At 45.1% G+C, this 25,765-nt stretch overlaps 1 protein-coding gene across 1 annotated transcript in view; it reads right to left on the bottom strand.

Annotated features, from left to right (window-relative positions):
- BEND5 (BEN domain containing 5) overlaps positions 1–25,765 on the bottom strand; it is a 1,022,542-nt gene that overhangs the window by 166,120 nt on the left and 830,657 nt on the right. Inside the window, exon 9 of the mRNA XM_066625824.1 lies at positions 10,843–10,954. Within this exon, the coding sequence (XP_066481921.1) occupies positions 10,843–10,954 (112 nt within the window). The remainder of the gene's footprint in view (positions 1–10,842; positions 10,955–25,765) is intronic.

Below are 25,765 nucleotides of genomic sequence, written 5' to 3'. Positions count from 1 at the left end.
AGATCCTTCTGGAGCTCCTCACAATCACTTCTGGTCTTCACCACTCGGAAAAGTTTGGTGTTGTCTGCAAACTTAGCCACCTCACTGCTCATCCCTGTCTCCAGGTCATTTATGGTTGAAGAGCACCAGTCCCAGGACAGATCCTTGGGGCACACCGCTTTTCACCTCTCTATTGTGAAAATTGCCCACTGACACCCACTCTCTGTTTCCTGGTCTTCAACCAGGTCTCAATCCAGGAGAGTACCTGTCCTCTAATTCCCTGACTGTGCCGTTTTTTCAGTAGCCTTTGGTGAGGGACAGTGTCGAATGCCTTCTGAAAGTCCAGATATATAATGTCCACGGGTTCTCCCGCATCCACATGCCTAATTACCTTTTCAAAGAGTCCCTGTAGAAGGGCAGCCCGCTCCGCGGCAGTGGGAAGACTTAACAGGGGGGTTGGTCAGCGGGGGGCTGGTCAGCTGGAAGGTTGGCCAGGTTGGGAGCGGGGCAGCCTGCAATCACTTCCACCCACGTGGGGTGACCTGGGGAAGCTGGAGGGGGCCGGGTGGCTTGCTTGCCTCAGGATGCCTGGGTGATCCAGGAGAATCCCGCCACCCAGGCTAGCAGCTGGAGCAGCAAGAGCAAGCAGCCACTTAGCACCACCTGGCTTGATTAGAAGACCCAGAAGGGGCAGGGCCATCCGGCGGGGCTGTTGGCCTCATAAGGGGCCGGGCAGCTGTCGGGAGAGGTCCTCTTGGGACAGCAACCCTGTTCGTCCCCAGTCTGTTGCCCACCTGAAAGGAGTCCTAGGGACCCCGAACCTGGGCTACAGGATCTGGGCTTGGGAGAGTTCAGGCCTGGGACTCTCTGGGGCTCCCTACAGACCCGGGTTAGCCAGGCAGGACAAACGGTTCCTGTGACCCACACCTCACACGGCAATCCAGGCGTACCCTGGAGCGGCCGATTCTCTTCGGCAAAGCCTGACCTCTGCCACTGCGCTTCCCGCTGGGGGACACCAAGCCTTGCACCCGGACACACACCTGACCGGTTGTGGGCGTGGCTATTGCCTACTGGAGTTTGGGCAGGGGGCAAAACCAAGCCTGGGCCCCGCTAGGAGGAACAGGCTGACATGGCTTTTATTAACGAGGGGCCCCTGTGATGTAACAGGGCCCACGTGAATGTGAAAAGGCTAACTCAAGTAAACTGGCTCTGTAAAACAGATTTCTTACCATCTCGCTCATCTATCTGCCAGACTCGAACAGCAACACTCCAGGTAAGCTATATGCCCCAGCAAGGTCCCTGGAGGGCAGGGGCGCCTTGACCATATGGATATTATAGTCCCTGAGCGATAGGCATCCAAGTTACAGACAACAGCGTTGGCACATTGATACAGCTATAATCCATCCATTGAGGTGCTTTTGCACAGGCTGTTTTGCACATGTGTTTGAACATTCAAACAAACATCCAGAATGGAACTAATAAGAATCGTGGGGACAAAGGGCCCAATCCTCTCCAACTTTCCAGTGCTGATGCAGCTGTGCCAGCAGAGCATGTGTCGCATCCTGCATTGGGGGATGGATGGACATGAAGACCTTCTCAAGGTAAGAGAATGTTTGTTCTCTTTGCCTGGGGCCGCGTTGCAACTGCATCAGTGCTGGAAAGTTGGTTAAGATTGGATTCTTAATCTAATGTCTAGTTTGACCGAATAGAAGGGTGCAACTATCTGAGACCTGGGAAATTTGTGATCATAGACAGCTAAATGTATCCTAATTGTTCCCAACAAAAATGTGCACAAATTTGGCTGAAACAGGAAACAATTTCTGGGTATCAGCAAAGGGGATAAGAAAATAGATCTTTACATTTCCCACTTCCCCTGCACATGAGCAAGATCAATTGCCTGGAAAAGCAATCATCTGAGCTGGGCAATACACAAAGATAGCTGACAGCCACTTTCATAATTAAAGCTGCACTTTTGGCAGCCAGTGGGCTCTTGGGAATTAATATTAAATAAAGTATGTTTACTAAATTATGTTTACTAATATACCCCCCTCAATAAACATGACTATGTAACTAGGAATGTGTGAAACCTTTCCTTTTATTTCTGTAAGTAAGTCTGCTCACCAGAAATAACACCTCATGTTCAGGATACTTCTCCATAAAATAGCCCCTCTGGCGTAAAAGGGCCCATGCTTTCCCCCCACCCTAGAATTCCAGGAACAGCCAAATTGATAAATGGCAAGAGGGGGGTCAAACGACCCCTTTTCACATCTAACTCTGTGTAGTGTACAATGTGTCTCATTTACATATTCCAGTAAATAGAACCCTAACCTGCTGATCACTGGATCCTCTGCATAAACTTCATTCAGTTTTCTGAAACCTTTTGCAAATATAGCCCATGTATTTCCATTTTGAATTTCCTAACAGCATGTTGAAACAGTGTTCTCAGAAAAGGGTCACAATCTCTTTAACACTTAGCAGGGTCCCTTGCCTGCTTCACATAATAATATTCAAAATGGCTACCAGATCTTTGCAACTGAGAACTATAAAATTGCTTGGAAGGCGGGGGGCAGGGAGGAGGCACATTGAGCAGAAAACAATTGCTTCCAACCACCCAAATGTTAGATCAGATGATACCACTTGTAGACTCATACTATAGAGAGCTTAAGTGCGCAATTTAGACACAAAACCCCTGCCAAGTCTATTATTATATTTTATTCGTCCACTGCGCAGTTTCACTTTGATGACTATGCTAATAACATAATTTCAAGAGTGGAAGTAGAGCCTGCAAACGGACACAATTTGCTGCCCTGACAAAAGGAAAATTTATGTCAGACACCAGCAGGGTTGGTGCATTCATGAGACTAGAATGTTATTCTTGCATTTAAGTTATTTGGTGATGAACAGACATCATAAGAGTGGAGCAAAAGTGGGAGGTAATTTAGGCAATGTTATCATTTCAGATGGGCTCAGGTAGTGAGATATGGATTGGCTGCAAACTGCAGGCCACTTGAATACAAGTTAGTGTATTAGGTTTTCCAACAGAACATGAAGCTTCCTGAAAATAAGCCCTCTTCCTCTTTTTTAATCAAGTGAAGGATCCTACTACAAATGGCACAGCTAACTTTCAATCTATCCTGAAATAAATATGTAAAGCAACCTTCCAAGCACTGAATGTTATTTTCTGTGTGCTAAGTTGGGGGCTCCAAGTAAATTCAAGGTGGATTGACCTGTTCATACTTTTTAGGTAATGGCCAATTACATTCATCACATCTCAGCTCTCATATCTGGAACTTTTCCAGTACTTAATCCGGTGCATGACCAATTTCTACATCTCACCGGTGTACAGAGGTCGCAAAGGCCCCAAGCAGCACTTTTGGAGGGGGGTGCGGTAATACAACCCCCACACTAATCCACTAACCCAGTGGTTCCCAACATTTTTCCACTTGTGTATCCGTTAGCAGTCCATTTCCATACATTGTATCCCTCATATTAGCTCTGTAAGGCATTCTAATACCAGCCCCAGAAGGCATTCTCATGTCGATCTGCCTTTTTCAGTTATTATTCAATTCTATTTCAAGTACTCCTTAAGGTTCTGGCAAGTACCCCTGAGGGTACATGTACCCCAGGCTGGGAACCACTGCACTAACCCTTCACACCCTGTTTTCTCTTCACAGCTTTTTGCCAAGCTGCTGCTTTAGCAAAGCTGAATTCTGTTCCCAAATATGACTGTAATTGCCACATCTCATAACCACATTAACATGCGTTAATCCACAATTCAGTATTGTGTGAATCTATGGTTTAAAGACTCCTCATTCAAATTATTAGATGATTTAAAGCTTTTAAGCCATTAACACTTTCTTTTATTGATTATCTGACTACCTAAGATTTACCTGTTAATACTGTATCTGCTCATATAAATTAATGTGGATGTGAGGGGCACACACAGAAGTTTTTTTTTGTTTTTTCCCCAGATCTGTATGAAACTCTCCATAGCCAATGCACAAAAAAACCAAAAAAAATGCTGGGGCACATCATGCCTCTATAACACAGACAATAGGAAAACAGTTTCCTGTAGTGGTTAGTAAGTGTCACATACACATGTGCAAGTTCTATAAGCATAACCACTTGAAGCAAAGTTTGAGAGTTCTAAACAGTCTGCTCTTACATAAGCAATCCCATAACATCAATGAGTGGAAAGAGCAGTAAAAAAGACAGACTACGTCTAGAGCAGGGGTCTCCAAACTTTTAGGCCAGAGGGCCACATCAAATATCTGGCATGGTGTTGAGGGCTGGAAAAATAATTTTTAAATATAAAATTTCAATGAACACATTAGAAAGAAAGCCAAGGCCTTCAAATGGCCCAAAAACGTCACTTTTGGTTTTTCAGGAAAACCATGAAGTGATGTTTTTAGGCCTTCAGAAGGCATTCAGAGGGGAGGTGCAGGGCCTCCCTGGCCTTCAGAAAACCCTCCAGATGCAACTGGAGCACAGCTCTGGTCACATTCAGTTAAGCAGGCCAGAGGCTTGCAGGTGACCAGACGCTTGCCATGGGCTGGATAGAGGCTTGTTGCAGACCACATCTGGCCTCCAGGCCAGGGTTTAGAGACCCCTGGTACAGAGCAAAACTGCTGTTATTCTGTGGGAAAATGAATCCGTGAGTCATGCCCATGGGATCTGCAATCACATGATCTAATAATCATATAATCCTATAATCATAACTAATGTGGGATCTGCAATCACATGATCACTGCAATCCAGAGCTTTCTCCGAGTTGCATACACCATTGGGCTGCTTTAGAACAGTGGTTCTCAAACTTTTAGCACTGGGACCCATTTTTTAGAATGAGAATCTGTCAGGAACCACCAGAAGTGATGTCATGACCGGAAGTGACATCATCAAGCAGGAACATTTTTAACAATCCTAGGCTGCAATTCTACCCACACTTACCCACAAGTAAGTTCCATTTACTATCATGGTTTAAAGCATATACAGTGGTGCCTCGCATAACGAAATTAATTCGTTCTGCGAGTCCTTTCGTTATGCGAGTTTTTCGTTTTGCGAAGCGCGTTTTCCCATAGGAATGCATTGAAATTTAATTAATGCATTCCTATGGGCAAGAAAAGTCAGAACAAAGTCAAATTTGGTTTACAAAGTGTTTATTAAGTGCTCTTTAAAGGCATACATACTGTACTGAGGATTTCAAAAACGGGGGGGGGGATGCTGAGTGGGGAGCTTGAAGGCTGTAATCCTGTGCACACTTTCCTGGGAGCAAGCACAATGGGACTTACTTACATAAACTGACATGAAGATCCTCCCCTTACTAGGATGAACGGGATCATAAACTGACATGAAGATCCTCCTCTTACTAGGGTGAATGGGATCATGAACTGACATGAAGATCCTCCCCTTACTAGGGTGAATGGGATCATAAACTGACATGAAGATCCTCCCCTTACTAGGGTGAACGGGATCATGAACTGACATGAAGATCCTCCCCTTACTAGGATGGACGGGATCATAAACTGACATGAAGATCTTCCCCTTAAAACAAACCAAAGCAAAACAAAAAAAAATTTGTCTTGCGAAGCACGGGTCATAAAAATTCGTTGTGCGAGTTACCAAACTTCGCAAAACGCTTTCATTCTGCGAGTTTTTCGCTGCGCAAGGCATTCATTATGCGAGGTACCACTGTACAGAATAGTCAGTTAAAAGTACAGATCTGTTAACACTTCCCCAAATGCAGTCACATACCATGGTAACATTAAGTCTAATATATTTTAAAAAACAACATTGAAATGAATAGGGACCCACCTGAAATTGGTTCATGATCCACCTAGTGGGTCCTGACCCACAGTTTGAGAAACATTGCTTTAGAAAACAATAGAAGGAAGGCCTCTTAGCAATCTAGGACACTATATTTGTTTGATGGACTGCTTTGTGACTTCTTGAAGAAGAAGCTGACATTCATACAAGATAGCCAGGTTGAAACAACTTTAGCTAAGGGCCCTGAAGTTCTACTGGTCAATGGTGCCATCTTCCCCCATGCTTTCTGTTTTTTTGTTTTTTCGTGTTTTTTTGTCTGAATTTCACCTTGTTCATAGTATAACATCTGTACAAATGGCATTTTAAGGCACATCATTTTCCTATAAATATGACTGAGATGTCACATTAAACAACACTCCAAAAGTTCCAGGTACTAAAAAAAAAATAGCAAAACACAAGACTGTACAAACTGGCTGGTTACCCAGCAGTCTAAAAGTCTTTCCAGATCACTAGCTATGTTGCTCTGATGTCATAGAGGCTTGGAAAAGGAATGGCATAGCAGAAAATTGAGTTGGGGAAAAGAGCTGAAGGGAAATGGAGAAAGCAGCAGGCGGATAAAAACAGAAGGCTTGGAAAACAGCAAAGAAAGTGGGCTATAAAAAGCTATAAAAGGATGGGTGTAGGAGACAGGATGCTAGTAGAAACTAGTTAGCAGAAACACTTGTGGACACTCTTCTCTAACAATGACTATATTTCTACAACAATACATAATGTCTTGAGGAGGAAGTATATCTGGTGACTGAATGGGCTATATACTCTTGGGAAGAAGGTATGCCAAGAAGAGACAGAATGAATTTAGATAATCTGCTAGCCTTAGAACAAACATTTTTTCCCCATTTTCCATGGGCTTCCAGCTTGTATTACAATAAGTCAAAACAGGGATTATTTTGAAGATAGAGGTTCTCTCATCTTCATAATAAAGACAAATCACTTGCTGTTTAGAAAGTAATCCAGTGGTGTTTACATAGCATGTTTACCACAATATCATCCAACCTAAACGTGTATCCACAGGAGAATGTTCCAATTAAAGTCGATTTAACGAGTTACATTTTTATTCTGCAGTATATAACTAAACAATGACAATGAATTATTTATCTTCAATCCTTTTTGTTTGCAGTCTCATTGGTCATGTTTAGTACTTTGGTTAGGTTACTGGAAATTACTTTCTTACACATTCCGTGTAATATTCATTCAGTAATCTGGCTGGAAAACAGTCTTTTTACAAAGGTGTTTGAAAGTTTGTGATGTTTTCTTCAAAACAAATTGTCTGTAAATCTTCAATAATTAATCAAGAATTGAAAAGTCTTCCAAAAAGTCTTATAAAAAATATATTGTGCTACCTTCTGGGGTTACCTGGTTCTTTCTCCAGGTCTGCCCACAATCTCACATTTGCTCATTGTCTACATTTTTTTGCTGACATTTTCCCACATGACTAGTTATTGGTTTTAATGTCTATAGCTATCTAGCAGTTCAACATTGGAGTAGCATCAAGAGAGACAATTTCTTCTGCCTTCTCTAAAACATACATTCAAGTTTCTTCAGTGGAGAAAAGCTACAAACTCTATTAGAAAAAGGAAAAAAAAATAAGCACTTTTCACGAATCCAAGATTGGAACAAAATGGGAAGTGGATCCATGTTGTGCAAAACTTCCACTATCACTTTGAGGAGAATATGAGTTCAGTCAATCAATCAATGTCTGCACCTGCTGTTCTATTTGATAATTTCAGCCTGAATGTACTGTGAATGCCTTGTGCAATGAGCTCCTCATCCCGTGTCTTATCTCAATTAAAGATTAATGGTCATTTTTTAAAAAAATGAATGTTAGAAGTTAGAACCTGAATAAATAAGAATAACCTTCACATTACGATCACTTCTGTGTGTGAGGAGCTAACATCTTGTAATGTCACTCAGTCCCGGTCATTGACCCATAGCTTTCTGTTAACAGAGCTCTTGATTTCCATCTCCTTTTGCACTTTGTGTGATTTTCGTAGTACTGACTCTTAATAAGCACATTTCTCTGTGTTCACTGATTAATCTCCATGGTCACATCTCATGCGGCTTGGAATGTACCCTGTGTCCCTGTCAGGCCCGCATGATTTGCTTGCAGTGGCAGCACAGCGGGTGGGTGGGTTTACTATTCTCCTAAGTGCCCAGTGACAAGATCTCTCTAAGTCAGTGTTCTTCAACCTTGGGGTCGGGAGCCCAATGGGGTCACAAAGCCACAGTTGTAGGGTTTCAGCAACTTTTAGGTATGAAAAAGGTTGATGACTAGAGCACCACTAGGTAAAGGCGGAGATATCTGGTGTATCCCTTCAGGTACCAGGAGATCGTGTCCCAGTCCTGCTCAGGTTCTTAGCAGTTGTGCTAAAATAGCTTTCACTAGTGCCAGGCTTCAAGGTAACCTTTTCTGCTCTCTCTAATAAGAATATTTTGTTACAGTGAATGGTGCTGGGAGGGCATTACAGGGGTGGGGGGGGGTTGGATAGGGTCCCGGTAGGAGGACCAGAATTGATGGTGGGTCCATAGTATCATGCGTTATTTATGTATGTATTTATTGGGGTTGTGGCATGAAAAAGGTTGAAGACCACTGCTCTAAGTGGCCCACCAGGAACTCAGTCAGAAGAAGGGGCAGCTCCTATATTGGGTGAGAAGAATGTGGCTGATGTTTCTGATCTGAAAAGGCAGTTCTCTCTCCCAGAAGTAGTTCATGATGGAGGACTTCTGAATGGGTCTCAGTACTATTTCAGCCATTGCCCTCCCAACAAATCCCAGCCTCATGAGCCTTGCATTTCTCCCACAAGCACCTACAGTAACCAGGTGAGCCTTCACCAAAGGAGGCAACCAGGGAATTCAGGAACACCCAATTTTAATGAGAAGCAGTGAACAGCTTTCCTGGGAATAGGTAGGGGGAAAGGTGAAGCAACCTGGCAAGGCAGGTGGATCCCTTTCTTGTTTATTACCTTGGATCCCTAAACAGAAATCTAGCCCTCGGGATCAACACATTTGTGAATAACAAATACTACTGTGAGAATCTGTCTCTGTGAGGAAGGACTAATTCCTTCCATGTGAAGTTGCCCTTCCAAGGAGAAAGAGCCCAAGGGATTAAAAAGTTAAAAAATAAAATACTAGATAGTGGGTCATATTTGTAGTTCTTCCACTTCTAACAACGAATACCAAACTCTCTGGTTCTGGAACAGCCCTAAACCTGTGCATGTATGTATATTATGCATGTATGTACATCTGTATCTAGCTATATCTACATATAGACGTCAACTGTAAGAACAACAATTACAAAGAAACTGACAGCAATATGTGCTTTAATACCAGTGGTTCTCAAACTCCCTGGGAGAGTCTGAGAGCCACTAAGATCTTGTGTGGGTGGGGGGGGCAGCAGGGGCAGGGGAAGGCAGCGGCACGATCCCCAGGATCGCACCGCTCAGGGGGACTGCAGGGGCTTGGGTACACATACCCAATCCCCTGCAGCCTCCCAGGCATGCGGGGAGCCCGGCAGACCTGCAGCAGGGCTCCCCCCAGCAGTGAAAGTGGATGCAGAGCGATCGCACCCTGCCTCTGCTAAAGCGGAAGTGGAGCATGATCGCTCCGCATCTACTTTCACTGCTGCGGGGAGCCCTGCTGCAGGTCACGCCGGGCTCCCCGCACCACCGGGAGGCTGCAGGGGCTTGGGTACATGTACCCAAGCCCCTGCAGCCCCACTGAGTGGCACAATCCTGGGGATCACGCCGCTGCCTCCTCCCTGCCTCCAGGTTGTCCCCGCCCCTTAAGGGGGCAGGGGCCAGGGCCCGCAGGCTGGGGCATCGCGACGCCCCAGTTTGAAAAGCCCTGTTTAATACACTACCATTCCCTTAAAGGTCAGCTGTCACTATGAGACACAGCATCAGAATTTAACTCAACAAGAGCCATCTATAAAATCCCATTACACTTTTCAGCAAATGCCTGTTACTTATTTTATATTTTCAAATCCACCTCCATCTGTGCTGAGAGGTTTTTCTTAGGTCACATACTAAATAATCCTTCTACACTTTGATGCCACATATTCAATAATTGTCTGTCTTCCACTCTTCTTCTCTCTTTAATCCATCTCCCCTGATTAGCAGCAATTTCACCTTCAAAACACTCCTGCTTCCCTGGCCAAGCATCTCTCTCTCTCTCTCTCTCTCTCTCTCTCTCTCTCTCTCTCTCTCTCTCTCTCTGAGTGTGTCTTTCTTCTCTGGATTTTACACAGCAACACCTGCCTCAATATCGCATTCAAAAGCAACAGCACTTGGAAATTCACATTAAGAGGCTACATCTTCTAGAGCTATGTTCCCAATTTACAGCCAGCACATTATAAAAATAGCTAGATTGGAGTTGACCATGTTTTCAGTGCTTATTTGCCTTCAGTATCCATTATTTACTGTTCTTTCATCAGTGTGGATAGATCTGGTAACAAAGGCTGCACCATACATATGCTGAAATATGGTGTTAATAGGGTACATTTATACCCTATTGACCACCATGTTGGTGGGCCATTTCAAAGGGACATTTCAGAACAGATGCCCATGAAGGCACCTGTATCATACAGTAGGTAGCCTCCCAACCAGCAGGAAGCAGGAGGCAGTATAAACTAACCTGTGCCACAAATAATTAGGCATGTAACACCAGATGATAGATTGAACTTAAAGAGTAGGCAGAGAAAAAAAAGCAGCACCCTGCAAACCATGGCATATATAAAATGATGAACCATCAACACAATGCTAATGTTTTCTTGAGTCATCAGTAGCATGTCTACTCAAGATCAGTACCATTGTGTTCAATCTGGTTTTCTTCCAGGAAACTGTATATAGGATTAGAGTCTTGAACACTGAGGTTGCAATCCTATACGCACCTACCTGGGAATAAGTTCCATTGAATTCAGTTGAGACATACTTCCGAGTGGACATGCATAGGCTTGTGACGTTAATGACATATAACAGAACAGCGGAAAGGGAAGGAACAACTAGGGCACTGCCCTACTATTTCAGGGTAAGGTTGCCCACTCACCGGATTGCTGTACATCTGAACAATTAGTTCCTTGACACCATGAAGAGTGGGATGAGCCCAAGGAGAGGGATCCACCCAGTGCCGATTTAAATCAAAGCCCATTAAGGAGCACCTGTAAAGAAAAGAACAAATATAGGATAGGCAATCAAATTTTAAGTGGTTATAAAGGGTGAGCATGTGTGGTTATCAAATTTCATTTCCTTATGCTATATAATTGTACTCTTCCATTTACCCCTCTCTGAGAAAGTGAAAATAAGTGCAAAGTCACTTGCTGAAAAAGGACCTCAGGACAAGACACATGAAATAAATCACAGTTCTTTCTCACAAAGGTAGGCAAGTTTGGCTAACAGATGATCCTTAGAAAGCATCATACCAAAGGAAGCTGCCCATAAACCCTGCAAATATGTGTGAACGGGAGAGGAAATCCCACAAGCCAACTTTTCAAGTATGTATACATAATTTTTTTTTTAATTCTAACTCTAAAGTTTCTGAGAAACTAAGGAGCTTTCACTAGATACTGTGTGAACACCTGTTGCACTCTAATCTTTCATATATATCTATGTAAACATCTGAGATTAGTTCGGGTAATGCTGCCCTTTGCTAGCAAATGCATGGATTTGAGAAGGCAGAGAAAAGGAAAAGACAAAAATCATTCATACGTATTGAGCAACATATATTTATCAACATCAAAGGGGGAGAAGGGGGATGAGAAATTAAATTAATTGGAGTAATTAAAATTGGTTCTCAAGCCGCAAATGAACTAAGCTGTAGTTCATATGCTATACCATAATTTTTGTTTCTGATGTTATTAAATCTTGTTTCTGATGGGCCACTCAATCCTGTTGGGTGCTTACAGTGGCAGATCTCCCAATCTGTCACTGTAAGTCCAAGGGTTGTCCTGCAAAAGGCATGCCACTCTTGTCCACTGCAGGACTGCCAGTGCAAATGGTCAGAGGCCCTGCATGCATCACAATGGCCCACATAGGCTGCACTGCAGCAGATAAGCTGGTGGAGGCAAAACGTCGTGGGTGGTTCAAGGGAAGATTGATGCATGGAGCAGATCGGGCAGGGGGTGGTGAATTTTGCGGCAGCAGCACATGCCAGGATAAGGATTGTTATTCCCTTTTCCCAGCCTGGAACTCCCCCCCCCCCCAAGCAAGGCTCTTCAGAGTTATGCCAACTATTCAGTTGGCAAAGGTCCAACTATTTAGTTGGCAAAGGTGGAACTATTTAGGTGGAACTATTTAGGTGGCCTGCTGGAAGGTAAGAAAAAATATTTTTATTTATTTCTCCTAGGCTGTCCAGTCACAAACAACCCCCAAACAGAACACAGCATGCACTCCATTGATCCCCCTGCATTGCATAAACTGGTGAGGGACAGGATTGAGGCATTACAGTGCAATCCTAGCTTGTGCTGGAACAGGCAGGCCGGCAGGCCTGCACTGTATCCAGTGCAAGATAGGGGCCCAAAGTGGCTCAGCCAGAGGTAAGGGGAAACTCTTTCCCTTACCCTGAGGTAAGCCACCACAGCCCCAATGGGTCTCCTCAAACTTGCACCACCTCCAGAGGTGGCATAAGTCTGAGGATGGCAGAGCGGCTTGGAGCCGCTCTGCACTGCTTGGGAACAGGGGCTGGGATCTGGCATAACTGCCAGGTTCCAGACCCACCTCCCACTCCCTGCCCACCTGTTCCTGGGACCGCCTTCCCCCCCACCCCATAACACCTCCCTCCTGCCTCCTCCCTGCCTCTTCCCCATCCTCCCAGAGCCTTACGTTGGCCAAGCTCAGCTGACGCAAGGCTCCTCCGTGAAGTTGGCGGGGAGGCTGGATTCAGCCTCTGTGGGCCAGTGCACGTCCCTGCACCAGCCTAAATGACTCCCAAGGAGGCGCAAACGTGTCTTACAGCACATTTGTGACCCTCCTGGGCCAATGCAAGGGACTTGTATTGACCCAAGGGTGCCTTAAGATTTCACTCTTAGTCATATAATTATTTTCAACATCAATATTTCAAAAACATGTGTAGCCAGCATGTGGTACAAGTACTGTGAAAAGCTGGAAGGCCAGAAACTCAGGACTAGACTCTTGCCTTCCCGGCACTGCAGCACTGTCAGCTCCCCATCTTCATAAGCTAGCTGCAAAGGCACTGGGGGGGGGACCCCCCGCAGGACATGGGGACTGCGATAAGTATTATACTGTGCACTGCAGTAGAACATTCCCTGAATTCAACCCACTGCTTAGGTTCATTTCTTATAAGGTATCTTGGACTTGAGAATAGACATTCAGTTCAAAGGACTCACGCAGTGCACTTAAAGTCATACACTTGTTTCAAATGCAGGGCCTCTCTTCAAAATACCTCCAAGTGGCAATTGAAAGGAAAAAAAAAAAAAAAGGCTGGGGCCCCCACTTGCAAGTGTTTTGAAAGTAAAAGCTGTATTTGAAACAAGTGCGCACCCTGATGTGGTGCATGTAAATTTTGTCCTCCAGTTCAAAATATTTCATGAGAAGCAGCTCTTAGATTCACTCTCTGGAGACATTTTTCCCTTGAAAGGGCCCTTGGGTGCCTGCTATTGTGGAGAAAGATTTAATAACATGCCTCAAGATGTGCTTTATTTTCCGTTTGCTTATTTTTCTTACAGCCCTGCCTTGCTTTCAAGAGTGTTCAATCTACTGAAAATCGCTGGGACCTCTGACTTCTCTTCCTTTGATTCCCCGGTCTTTTATTTCTTCTCTGCACCTACTATATGCCTTCTGAGTCTCTTATAGACCTATTCCCAGAAGGTGAGAGATAGAGAGAAAAATGAACTAAAGGAGTTAAAGAAATCCCTTTTCATGCCCATGAGTTATTACAAAAAGAACTGCATACGCTTCCCCTCAGCTTTGTGAGGCAATGCTGGTTCATTGGATCAGTACTGGGTGAATGTGCAGATAATACTCCACACAAAGCTTGCCAGTGCAAATTCACAAATAGCACTACCAGGAAGGGTCAGGATTTGAAAATCAAAAAAGGGAAAAAGAGAAGCACATATTTCTTCCCCCTCCTGTCCACTCCGAGTGGCAGTACAGCATAATTGGCCTGTATTGTTGCTCTATGGCATAGCATGAATTCGAGCTGGAACTGTTCTGAGCCTGTATGTTATACTTGGAAAAGTCACTGTACAGGTGCAGCCTATTTATCCATGGATTTTTTATCTGCAGATTTGTCTCAACAAACACTGAGTGCAACACTACTCTGAGCTATATTCCAGAGAAAATGTAGTCACCGAAGAAGCACTGAACAACATTGAGTGCCTGCCTGTGTTGGAGGAGCTTGACAGTGAACCAACCCTAGAAGAACTTCACGTGGCTCTGGACTCCCTTTCCTTTGGCAAGGCACCTGGAAAAGACAGCATCCCTGCTGAAGTCCTAAAGTGCTGCAAAGAGATCATCGTCACTGAGCTGCATGAAATCCTCTGTCTCTGCTGGAGAGAAGGTGGAATACCTCAGGACATGAGGGATGCAAACATCATCACGCTGTACAAGAACAAAGGTGACGGGTGAATGCAACAACTACCGCGGCATCTCTCTCCTTAGCGTTGTAGGAAAGCTGTTTGCCTGAGTTGCACTAAAGAGGCTCCAGGTACTTGCAGAGAGCGTCTATCCAGAATCACAGTGTGGATTCCGAGCCAACAGGTCCACCACTGATATGGTATTCTCCCTTAGACAGCTGCAGGAGAAATGCAGGGAACAACAGCCACTCTTTATAGCCTTCATAGATCTCACGAAGGCTTTCGACCTGGTCTGCAGGGAAGACCTCTTCAAGATTCTCCCCAAGATCGGATGCCCACCCAGGCTCCTCAGCATCATCAGGTCTTTCCACAAGGACATGAAGAACACTGTAGTCTTTGATGGCTCCACATCAGACTCCTTTGACATCCGAAGCGGAGTGAAGCAGGGCTGTGTTCTTGCGCCAACCTTGTTTGGGATTTTCTTCGCTGTCCTGCTGAAGCATGCCTTTGGAAATGCAACAGAAAGCATCTATCTCTGGACCAGATCAGACGGAAAGCTCTTCAACCTCTCCAGACTAAGAGCAAAGTCCAGCTGAAATGCCTGCGTGACTTCCTCTTTGCTGACAATGCAGCTGTCACTACCCACTCTGCCAAAGATCTCCAGCAGCTCATGATTCATTTTAGCAAGGCCTGCCAAGATTTTGGACTGACGATCAGCCTTAAGAAAACACAGGTCATGGTTCAGGATGTGGACTCACCTCCCTGCATTACAATCTCTGTGCATGAACTGGAGGTTGTCCATGACTTTGTGTACCTTGGCTCAACGATCTTCGACACTCTTTCTCTCGATACCGAGCTAAACAGACGCATCGGTAAAGCAGCTACCACGTTTTCCAGACTCACAAAGAGAGTATGGTTCAACAAAAAGCTGATGGAACATACCAAGATCCAAGTCTACAGAGCTTGCGTCCTGAGTACACTTCTGTACTGCAGCGAGTCATGGACTCTTCGCTCACAACAGGAGAGGAAACTGAACGCTTTCCACATGTGCTACCTCTGGCGCATTCTCTGCATCACCTGGCAGGACAAAGTTCCAAACAACACAGTCCTGGAACGAGCTGGAATCCCTAGCATGTATGCACTGCTGAAACAGAGACGCCTGTGTTGGCCCGGTCATGTTGTGAGAATGGATGATGGCCGGATCCCAAAGGATCTCCTCTATGGAGAACTCTTGCAGGGAAAGCACCTTACAGGCAGACCACAGCTGCGATGCAAGGACATCTGCAAGAGGAATCTGAAGGTCTTAGGAATGGACCTCAACAGGTGGGAAACCCTGGCCTCTGAGCGGCCCACTTGAGGCCAGGCTGTGCAGCATGGCCTCTTCCAGTTTGAAGAGACACTTGGCCAACAGACTGAGGCAAAGAGGCAAAGAAGGAAGGCCCATAGCCAGGGAGACAGACCAGGGACACACTACACTTGCTCCCAGTGTGGAAGGGATTGTCACTCCCGAATTGGCCTTTTCAGTCACACTAGACGCTGTTCCAGAACCACCATTCAGAGCGCGATACCATAGTCTTTCAAGACTGAAGGCTGCCAACTAAGATGGAATTTAGCACAACGCGTTTGTTGCTAATCGTGCCGAGTCATGGAACGGAACTAACGCGGATAAATAGGCTCCACCTGTTCTTTGAAAAAAGAACCGTAAAAACCTAAATCAAGTCGAATTTAAATAATATTAGTGTTTATGCTCTCAGAGACTCAGAGCTTGTTGATGGTCAGTGGCCTTGAGCCAGGGTGAGCTGCAATTTAGGACAGTGCTTGACACTCACCCATAGGCACACTCAGCCAGCTTCTCATAGCCCAATCCTACCTAAACTGCTCCATACTGATGCAGTGGTGCCAACATGGGTTGCACTGCATTCCATGGGGGAAGTTTAGCAGGTAGAAAGCAGAAAGTCTCCTCAGGGTCCCCTGCCCCAAGGTAAGCCCCAGCCTGCGCAGTGGGTTAACTAGAATACGCATCAGCTATATAGCTGGCACAAGTATGCATTGATCTGCATTGGTGGATCAGATTGCTGGCCTTCCCACTGGTGTTTCTGGGCCTTGCACTGTTGCAAAGCTCTTTATAGCATTTTGCAATAGTGTGCGCCAGTGGAATGCACGTTCCACCAGCATAGGTTCTCAATGGGATTGGGCCATGAGAGGAAGGAAATTCTCAGAAATGTGGAGTAACTGTTTAAACAATATTCCTTCCAGAGCATGAAAGAGAGACTCCCAATGTGCCCAGTAGTCAAGTTGGCTGTGTGCCAGAGACAAGCTTGTCTTGTCCAATGGAAAACAAAGGACGTTGGCGCTAGAAGGAAATTTTTATTCCCAGTTTTTTATTCGATGATAAAATTGTGTTACCTGTTCTTATGTGCTGGAGGAAATTAAAAATAGTTTCCTCTTTGGGGGGGAAGCAGAGCAGCTTAAGCAACAGACCCCCGCTTTGGGTATCACCCCAGGGAACCTCCCTCACCCGGCTGACTGCTAATCAATAAAAAAGACAAAGAGGCAATGGCATGTTAAAGTTGCAAAAAAGAAGTTATTTACTTACAGTTCCATTGAGTGTATATTTACAGCATCTGATTAGGATCAGAGGTTCAGCTATAACTTAGAGATAGCAAGGCCCTAGAGCTGCCTCGCCCTGCATGCCTTGTGCTCAAGATGGCCTGGGCATCAGAGCCCTGGTGTGCACATCTTAACAGGTCGGTGGTCAGAGCACAAGAGGAAGTGCTCAGAGGAGAAGGGAAGGATAAAGGGTAGGGCCACACCCCACAAGGATCACAGAGAGAACAGGTAGAAAGGTCAGATTCACTGGGTCATAGCTTGACCCCTTCTGGACAGCAGACGGGGTTGCACCAACTCCAACATTATGTACTATGCCAGTGTTTCTCAACCAGTAGTATGGGTACCACTGATGGTGCCTGAGGTAGTGTTTGGTGGTACACATGGGAGCCCCAGACACCTGCTGCCCAGTAGCAAGACCAGTGATCCAACACAACAAACAGTAGTAGGAGGTTTGGCGGACAGAGCTCCAAAGCATGCTTTATGCATGCTTGAAAGAGCCCTCTTGTCCACTCTAAGCCTCTTCTAGTTTTTGTCACGTCATATCTGGCCTCCCAACCCAGAAGTAACTGGTGATGACATCATCACCAGTTACTTTCGTTGGTACTTCCAATATGTGGACCATACGAGGTAGTACAGCAGGGGACAAATGTTGAGAAATACTTTACTATGCTATAGGCTAAATACAGTTGTATAGAATTATTTCCTTTTTTTCCTTTCTATGCTATTGCTTTATTTCTTTTTAAGAAATATATACATTATATTCAGGGCTTTTATTCTAATGGAACGCAGGGGGGGAGTTTCGGCACCTTTTTGCAGGGGCCCCTCCCCTTCGGAGGCATTCCGGGGGGGGAGCAAAACAGAGGCATTCGCTGGGTGGGTGCTGGGGGGTGCAGGGTGGGCGGGTGCCTGGCCCCTGCCTGACCGCACAATGACCCCCTCCTGCCCCCATCCCCAAGCTCTCGCCTGAGCCCAGCCCGCCTCCCCTCCCCCGCGCTCTGCTTCCCCGCGTAGCTGCCAAGCGCCGACACCAAGGAGGAGGACAGATAGCCAGCCAGCCAGGGACCCACAGAACGCCCAGGTACTGGCTTGGCGGAGGAGGAGGGGCAGGAAGCTGGCTGGTGCAGCCCCCGTGCCAATCTGCAGCAGGAGCCTAGGCGTGTCTACTCAGAAGTAAGTCTCATTGTAGTCAATGGGGCTTGCTCCTGGGAAAGGGTGCATAGCCTTGCAGCCTGAGAGCACAAGCCTATGCATGTCTACTCAGAAGTAAGTTCCATTGTGCTCAATGGGGCTTACTCCCGGGAAAGTGTCATAGCCTTGTAGACTGAGTAGACAGGCAGAGGAAGAGCTCTGAGGCTGCAGTCCTCTCCACACTTTCCTGGGAGGAAGCCCCACTGCCTCTACTGGGACTGACTTCTGAGGAGACAGGCAGAGGAGGGGCTCTGAGGCGGCAGTCCTCTCCACACTTTCCTGGGAGGAAGCCCCATTGACTCTAATGGAACTGACTTCTGAGTAGACAGGTGCAGGATTGGACTCTAAGGCTGCCATCCTATCCACAGTAAGCCCCATTCACTAAAGTGGAGTTCTGAGTAGACATGCATAGGATTGGGCTCTTAGGCTGCAATCCTAGGCACTTTCCTGGGAATAAGCTCCATTGACTAGAACGAGACTTACTTCAGAGTAGACATCCCTAGGATTGGGCTCTTAATCCTGGAAGAGATATATATCTGCACCCATTTTCACATGCTAAGGGCAGGTGAAAAGGGATTCTACATGTGTACAACGTGCTGTCCAGCCTTGCCAGAGATCCTCCTCATCCTTCCCCCACAAGCATGCCCTCCGCCAGCCAGCATTTGCAGCTCCTCTCCAGCAATGCACAGCAGCTGCTCAGGGCAGCATAGAACATACAAGTGCATGCCAAGTGCCTTCCCAAAGACACAGAGTAATTCTGATACCTGAATTAAACCATATTTAATCGCTTGTTTGCAAACGTAGCTGTTTCTATGTGCACCTAAGGACCCCTCTCATGTAGGAATTCCTTTTTTATTCTTACTCCCACAGTTGCTTAGAGTAATTTTACTACATGAAACTCATGTAAGCCATTTTTTGGAATCCATTCACTGCTTCCTCTCCTCGAAGTAGTGTCACACTACATACTACACGCTACAAGTGTACCTGTACAGTATTTTTCCCCATGTGTAGAAAAAGTAGCTAGGGGGAAGGGGATGTGGAGATTGACAGCCCAATCCTATGCATGTCTACTCAGAAGTAAGTTCATCTTTATGGGGAAGCACACAAAAATATTTTATTTCTCCAATAAAAAATGGTTTATAAATAATAAATAAATAAATAAATAAATAAATGATTAACGATTTGTGAGTTCCTGCACTTTTTTTTTATATACAAAAAAAGCACTGATTATATTTAAGTGTGTTTTGCTTTACAATTCACCTACCTCCACTACCACCCCTTTGAGACTGCTTAAATTGCTTGGTTTCATACTTTAGAAAATCCTTATGATCAAAATTGGCAGCAGAATGCCAAAAGAACCAAGTGGGAAAATCCATTGGATTTCTTATAGGCTGTAGTTAATGCTTATTCTCCATATGTTACTAGAACTTTCAATCACCAGGATGTAAAAAGGCTTTTTTCCAGGATGTAAAAAAGGATTTTGTCTGATCCTAAAGATATTTACAACCCACCCATTGTTATCTGAATGATCAAAGGATGTCTCCATGCTGGCTTCCTAACATTAAATTCAGGATTTTAAAACCATATCCTGGTTAGTCTCTGAATGCCAGATAAAAGTATCCTGTTGTCTTGTGTGCTCCCTGAGGCACCTGGTGGGCCACAGTGAGTTACAGGAGGCTGGACTAGATGGGGCTTTGGCCTGACCCAGCAGGGCTCTTCTTATGTTGTTAATCAATAATTCCACTTTGGGTTGGTTTATATATATTTCCATTTCAGCCCTATGTATGAGTCTTACCTACACTTGCCTACACTACACTTGCCTACACTAGGCCAGAGGTCTGGTCTAGAGGGTAGAGCCTCCGTTAGCCTGAAGATAAGATCCAAAGGTTGCCGGTTCGAGGCCACAAGCAGCTCTGTGAACGGCGAGACCTTGAAGCAGCTGACAAGCCGAGCTGAGTTATGCCACCTGCTCTTTGGTGTGAGCGAAGAAGTGTCTTGGCTGCCATTCAAGTGAGAGATGAAGGAGCTGCTTGTCAGCCTGCATGGGAGGCAACTGGAGGCCAGAAGTGATACCAAACCAGAAAAGATCCATCTGAAATGTTGTGCAGTTCTTGAAAGACAGAACCTTTCTTTGATTGCAAAAACCCCTACAGGGGTTTAGAACAGCCTGCCCATGTAAACCGCCTTGAATTAAAGTCCAAGGAGAAATCTGACAACCAAGAAAGGCAGTATATTACTACTACTACTACTACTACTACTACTACTACTACTACTACTACACTCACAGGGCAAGGCAACCTTGTAACAAGTTCAGAACCACCCACATCTCTGGATTTAACCTTTGCAATCAATAGCATGGTGATTATTACAAATATTCAAACATATAATTTCCCTAACATGCAATGCCTCTTTATTGGCTTAGCTATACAATCTCGGGATCCACAACAATGCAAGTTATATGTAGGATTTGGTTTCAGTGCTGAGAAAAAGGGCACAGCTTGTGTTCTTACAGCACTGTCAGTACCTGACCCTGACTGCTATGCCAGTGCATCCCCCCCCCCACCCCTGAGGCTCAATATGCAGAGGTACCTCCTTGCCACTGGCAGAAGTGGAACTAAAGGAGCATATATGATGGGACATGGAAAAGGCCAGTTTGAGCCCAGGATCATTCCTGACACTCTGTGCCTCTGCCTTTCAGTACAAAAGGCTTTTTAAACTTGTTAGCTCTGTTCCACATGCCAAATGTAGGATTCTGTTTAAGCTGCTAGGGAGTAAATAATAGTTTGCACCACCACAGTTAAGTGGCTTTGTGAGAACAGGGCATCCTGATCAGATTTCTCACTTGCCTTTTTTATTCATTCCAATCCCACAGGGCAATTTGGTAATGAGGCATGGCATTTGGGTTGCATTTGCAGCCAGACAGTTTCTGCACCACTTTGCTTATGTACAATTATGACTCCAGGAGAATTCACAAAAGGGCACTTGATAACGGGTTTCCTAGCACAAACCGAGTGGGCCGATCAGCATTAGCTCCCGAAGGCCACATGGTGGAGTAGACGTTTGCAGAATGAGTGACACAGTTTTAAACAGTACATGATGGTTAACAAAGCCCTCCTCCATTTTCTATTTAAGCACCGTTCAATAAAAATAAATGCACAGCAATACAGTTCTTCTCCAGTGCCCAGCCCCCTAACTTGTGGGAATATTTACTGGCACGAACAGCAAGGAGGAACTGGGGCATTGCACAGCATGCTCTGAATGCCTCTCAAAGATCAGGAAGAAATATCTTGCTTCAGTGTTTATGCTCTTCATTTTACACAACTCTTTGTAATGCCAGAGAGGGGAAGTCTCAGCCATTGCACATTTGAAATGTGTTTGTTCACTTCTGTATACACTGTATACTTCTAAGTCCTGCTTTGGCTGGTGTACACCTCCACTTCTTAGCCCAATCAATGAATTTTGAAACACTAGACCCGAGTTCATATCTTCCCAAGAAACTGCCTTCACTGTACTGGGGCCGCTGCACTCTGAGAATCATGACTGCAGTCAAGGGTGGGGAAATGGAGATGCAAATGATGCTAACTGGCAATCTGAAGGATCTCAATGCAAATGTTTATCAATGCAATTGTTTCTAAAATACACACGATCCACAGCTGCAATTAACATGTTCAAGAAATCTAATGTATTTGGAAAAGGCACCTGGTATAGCAATCCTATTCAGTGCTGGCACATCAGGGCCGCATGGCTCACGCCATATCCAGTGCTGAAATTGGGCAGGCTCAATGTCTCCTCAGGGTAAGGGAAAATGTTGAACCCCAGCCTGCTCAATGGAACTACTCAGATTTGGACCAGCTAAATCACTGGCACAGATCTGAGTAGCCCTGTGTGGAGCTTTCAGGTGTGGGACAGGAAGACTCCCCACCCCCTCCCGGGCCTGATGCTGGAGGTGCTTTTTGTATTCAAAGGAGGTCTTCTGGAATCTAGATGGGCACAAGCAAAGAAGCATATCAGCCAGTCTCATGCCAGCATTTTATAGCTCTGGAAACTGCAGAATTGGCTACTGAAGAGATTCATAACTGACTCACTAGTGACATTGTTTATGAGGATACAGATTCCTCAATAGCTCCTATAAGTACAAAAATAAAACAAAAAAATACCAACAGTTTCAGAGCATCCTTCAGCTATCTTATAGTTCTGTCTATTATGGAATCTTGAGACCCTGAAATTGCATCCACTTTCATCACCTGGTGTCTGATCAATAAAAAGTATCTCCTATTTAGCAGTTTATTCTTTGGGACCAAAACAGCACCAAAAGTTCTGTTTACTCTTTTTGTAATAGTTTGCACAGCCTCTTCACAACTGGCCTCTCAGGAGCTACACTACAGAGTTACAACAAACCCATGTCACTGAATGTTGATGGAAAAATCAAATCGTATACCTGGGTAAGTAAGAAACAGATGTTAATTTCCAAGGGTTTAACTTAAACAAACATAAAAAAAAAATATCTGAAACACATGAGATAAGAAGGCGTTTTAAAATTCATTTTAAATTCATTTTAAAAATGCATTTTAAAATTCATTTTAATTCGTTTTAAAAATCTATCATTGATAGAGCGTTTTAAAAACAAGAGAAGACAATGAACAGAATTTGAGGTGCAACAAGATTGAATCATTCACATACCTAGGAAAAAAAGATCCCATTCATTGCACACATATTGTTCATTTGAAGGAAACACTATAGCTTACTTTGTAACACTAAACGTATAGTTATCAGTAACGAATGAGCTCCTCGATGTGCCCTGGGGCAAAGGTTTGCGATGCTGCCCCCTCCCCGCACCATGCCACCTTCCCCCACTTACCCAGCACAACGGAGCTTCATAATGCCAAAGATAACTTGGAAAGCCTCTGAGGCTTCCCCATGGTCTTAAACAGTACTTCCAGGAAACCAGAAGTAATGCTTAAGATCGCGGCAGAAGTCTCAGAAGGCTTTCTGAGAGGTCTAGAATGCTGCATGGGTATGGCGCTCAAGACATTTGCCCACCTGCCCTCCCTCCAGGCCTGCCACTGATGGTTATATAATAGAGATGGTTCAACTGGTTCTGAAGCAACTGCTTTAGTTGGCTTCATATATGCCCTTCTACTGAGTTAAGGCCTCTTTCCCTTCCTGTGAATGATGATGCACACATACATGAACAACACCCTATGACAGTGTTTTTCAAACTGTGGGTCAGGACCCACTAGGTGGGTCACGAGCCAATTTCAGATGGGTCCCCATTCATTTCAATATCTTATTTTGAATAGATTAGACTTGATGCTACCATGGTATCATAGACATAAGCTATATGACATAGACATATAACACATAGACGAACAAGCCTTGCTGAGAATCAGCAAGGGTAAGTCTTGCCTCACAAACCTTTTAGAATTCTTTGAAAAGGTCAACAGGCATGTGGATGTGGGAGAACCCGTGGACATTATATATCTGGACTTTCAGAAGGCGTTCGACACGGTCCCTCACCAAAGGCTACTGAGAAAACTCCACAGTTAGGGAATTAGAGGGTAGGTCCTCTCCTGGATTGAGACCTGGTTGAAGACCAGGAAACAGAGCGTGGGTGTCAATGGGCAATTTTCACAATGGAGAGAGGTGAAAAGTGGTGTGCCTCAAGGATCTGTCCTGGGACCAGTGCTCTTTAACCTCTTCATAAATGACCTGGAGACAGGGTTGAGCGGTGAGGTGGCTAAGTTTGCAGATGACACCAAACTTTTCTGAGTGGTGAAGACCAGAAGTGATTGTGAGGAGCTCCAGAAGGATCTCTCCAAACTGGCAGAATGGGCAGCAAAATGGCAGATGTGTTTCAATGTCAGTAAGTGTAAAGTCATGCATATTGGGGCAAAAAATCAAAATTTCACATTTAGGCTAATGGGTTCTGAGCTGTCTGTGACAGATCAGGAGAGAGATCTTGGGGTGGTGGTGGACAACTCAATGAAAGTGTCGACCCAATCTGTGGTGGCAGTGAAGAAGGCCAATTCTATGCTTGGGATTATTAGAAAAGGTATTGAGAACAAAATGGGTAATATTATAATGCCATTGTACAAATCGATGGTAAGGCCACACCTGGAGTATTGTGTCCAGTTCTGGTCGCCACATCTCGAAAAGGATATAGTGGAAATGAAAAAGGTGCAAAAGAGAGCGACTGAGATGATTGCTGGGCTGGGGCACCTTCCTTATGAGGAAAGGCTACAGCGTTTGGGCCTCTTCAGCCTAAAAAGGAGACACCTGAGGGGGGACATGATTGAGACATACAAAATTATGCATGGGAAGGATAAAGTGGATAGAGAGATGCTATTTACACTCTCAAATAACACCAGAACCAGAGGAGATCCACTAAAATTGAGTGTTGGGAGAGTTAGGACAGACAAAAGAAAATTCCTTACTCAGCGTGTGGTTGGTCTGTGGAACTCCTTGCCACAGGATGTGGTGACAGCATCTGGCCTGGATGCCTTTAAAAGGGGATTGGACAAGTTTCTGGAGGAAAAATCCATTACAGGTTACAAGCCATGTTGTGTATGTGCAACCTTCTGATTTCAGAAATGGGCTATGTCCGATGCAAGGGAGGGCACCAGGATGCAGGTCTCTTGTTATCAGGTGTGTAAATGATGCGATGCTCAGCATCACGCCTCTGATCTGGGTGCAGGGGTGCACGGTTTTGTGATCGTGAAACAGGAAGTGGTCACGATAGTCTTCTGGAGGGCTTTGCGCTGCATGGGGAGCCCTGCTGAGGCTGATGCCAGGCTCCTCCAACCCCTGGGAGGCTGCTGCAGGCAAGGGTGAGTGGCAGCGTGCCCCTGTGCCCAGATCAGAGGCATGATGCTGAGCATCGCTTCTCTGCCTTCCCCTCACCCCTCCCCTTAAGGAAGAACTACCCAGGGCTCTCAGGCTGGGGTGTCATGACGCCCCAGTCTGAAAACCACTGCTCTGAGGTATTGTTGTTGCAGACTGATTCTTGAGGCCCCGCTATCTCTAGGACAAGACACTGGGTGAGGGGTGGCTTGCAGCTTCTTGCTAACAAGTATCTTTAAGGCCAGAAGCAGAGTCAGAGCTGATGTTAAAATGACATTCCTTTGGCTCGAGTTTAGTGGGAACTCTTGGCTCACAGCATCAGACCTGTACTTTTAACAAGCTACTATGTATATTCTTTTAACAATGATAGTAAGTGGGAACTTACTTCTGGGTAAGCATGGGTAGGATTGCAGCCTAGGATTGTTAAAAATTTTTCTGCTTGATGATGTCACTTTTGGTCATGACATCACTTCCGGTGGATCCTGACAGATTCTGACAGATAAAACGTGTGTCCCTGTGCTAAATGTGAGAACCACTACCCTATGATATTTTGTTTCATACAGGAAATGAGCTAAGATTCAGTTATGTGTTTCATGAGCAGAATTTTCTCATGCACATACTATGGAGTCCCATCCAGATCCATAGAACAGTCCTTTCTATCCATTTATGAAAATGTGGACTGCAATTGTAGTGCAGCCTGTACTCCCAAACTGGCTGTCTAGATTTTTATTCAGAGATGAATGTGCAACCATTTTACAAAGGCCAGACATCTCTGAATCAAGCCCAACAGCTTTTGTATGG

Source organism: Tiliqua scincoides, chromosome 4, assembly GCF_035046505.1.
Source record: "Tiliqua scincoides isolate rTilSci1 chromosome 4, rTilSci1.hap2, whole genome shotgun sequence".
Lineage (NCBI taxonomy): Eukaryota > Metazoa > Chordata > Lepidosauria > Squamata > Scincidae > Tiliqua > Tiliqua scincoides.
Note: the sequence above shows the minus strand (reverse complement) of the source record. Positions and strands in the feature narration are given on the sequence as shown.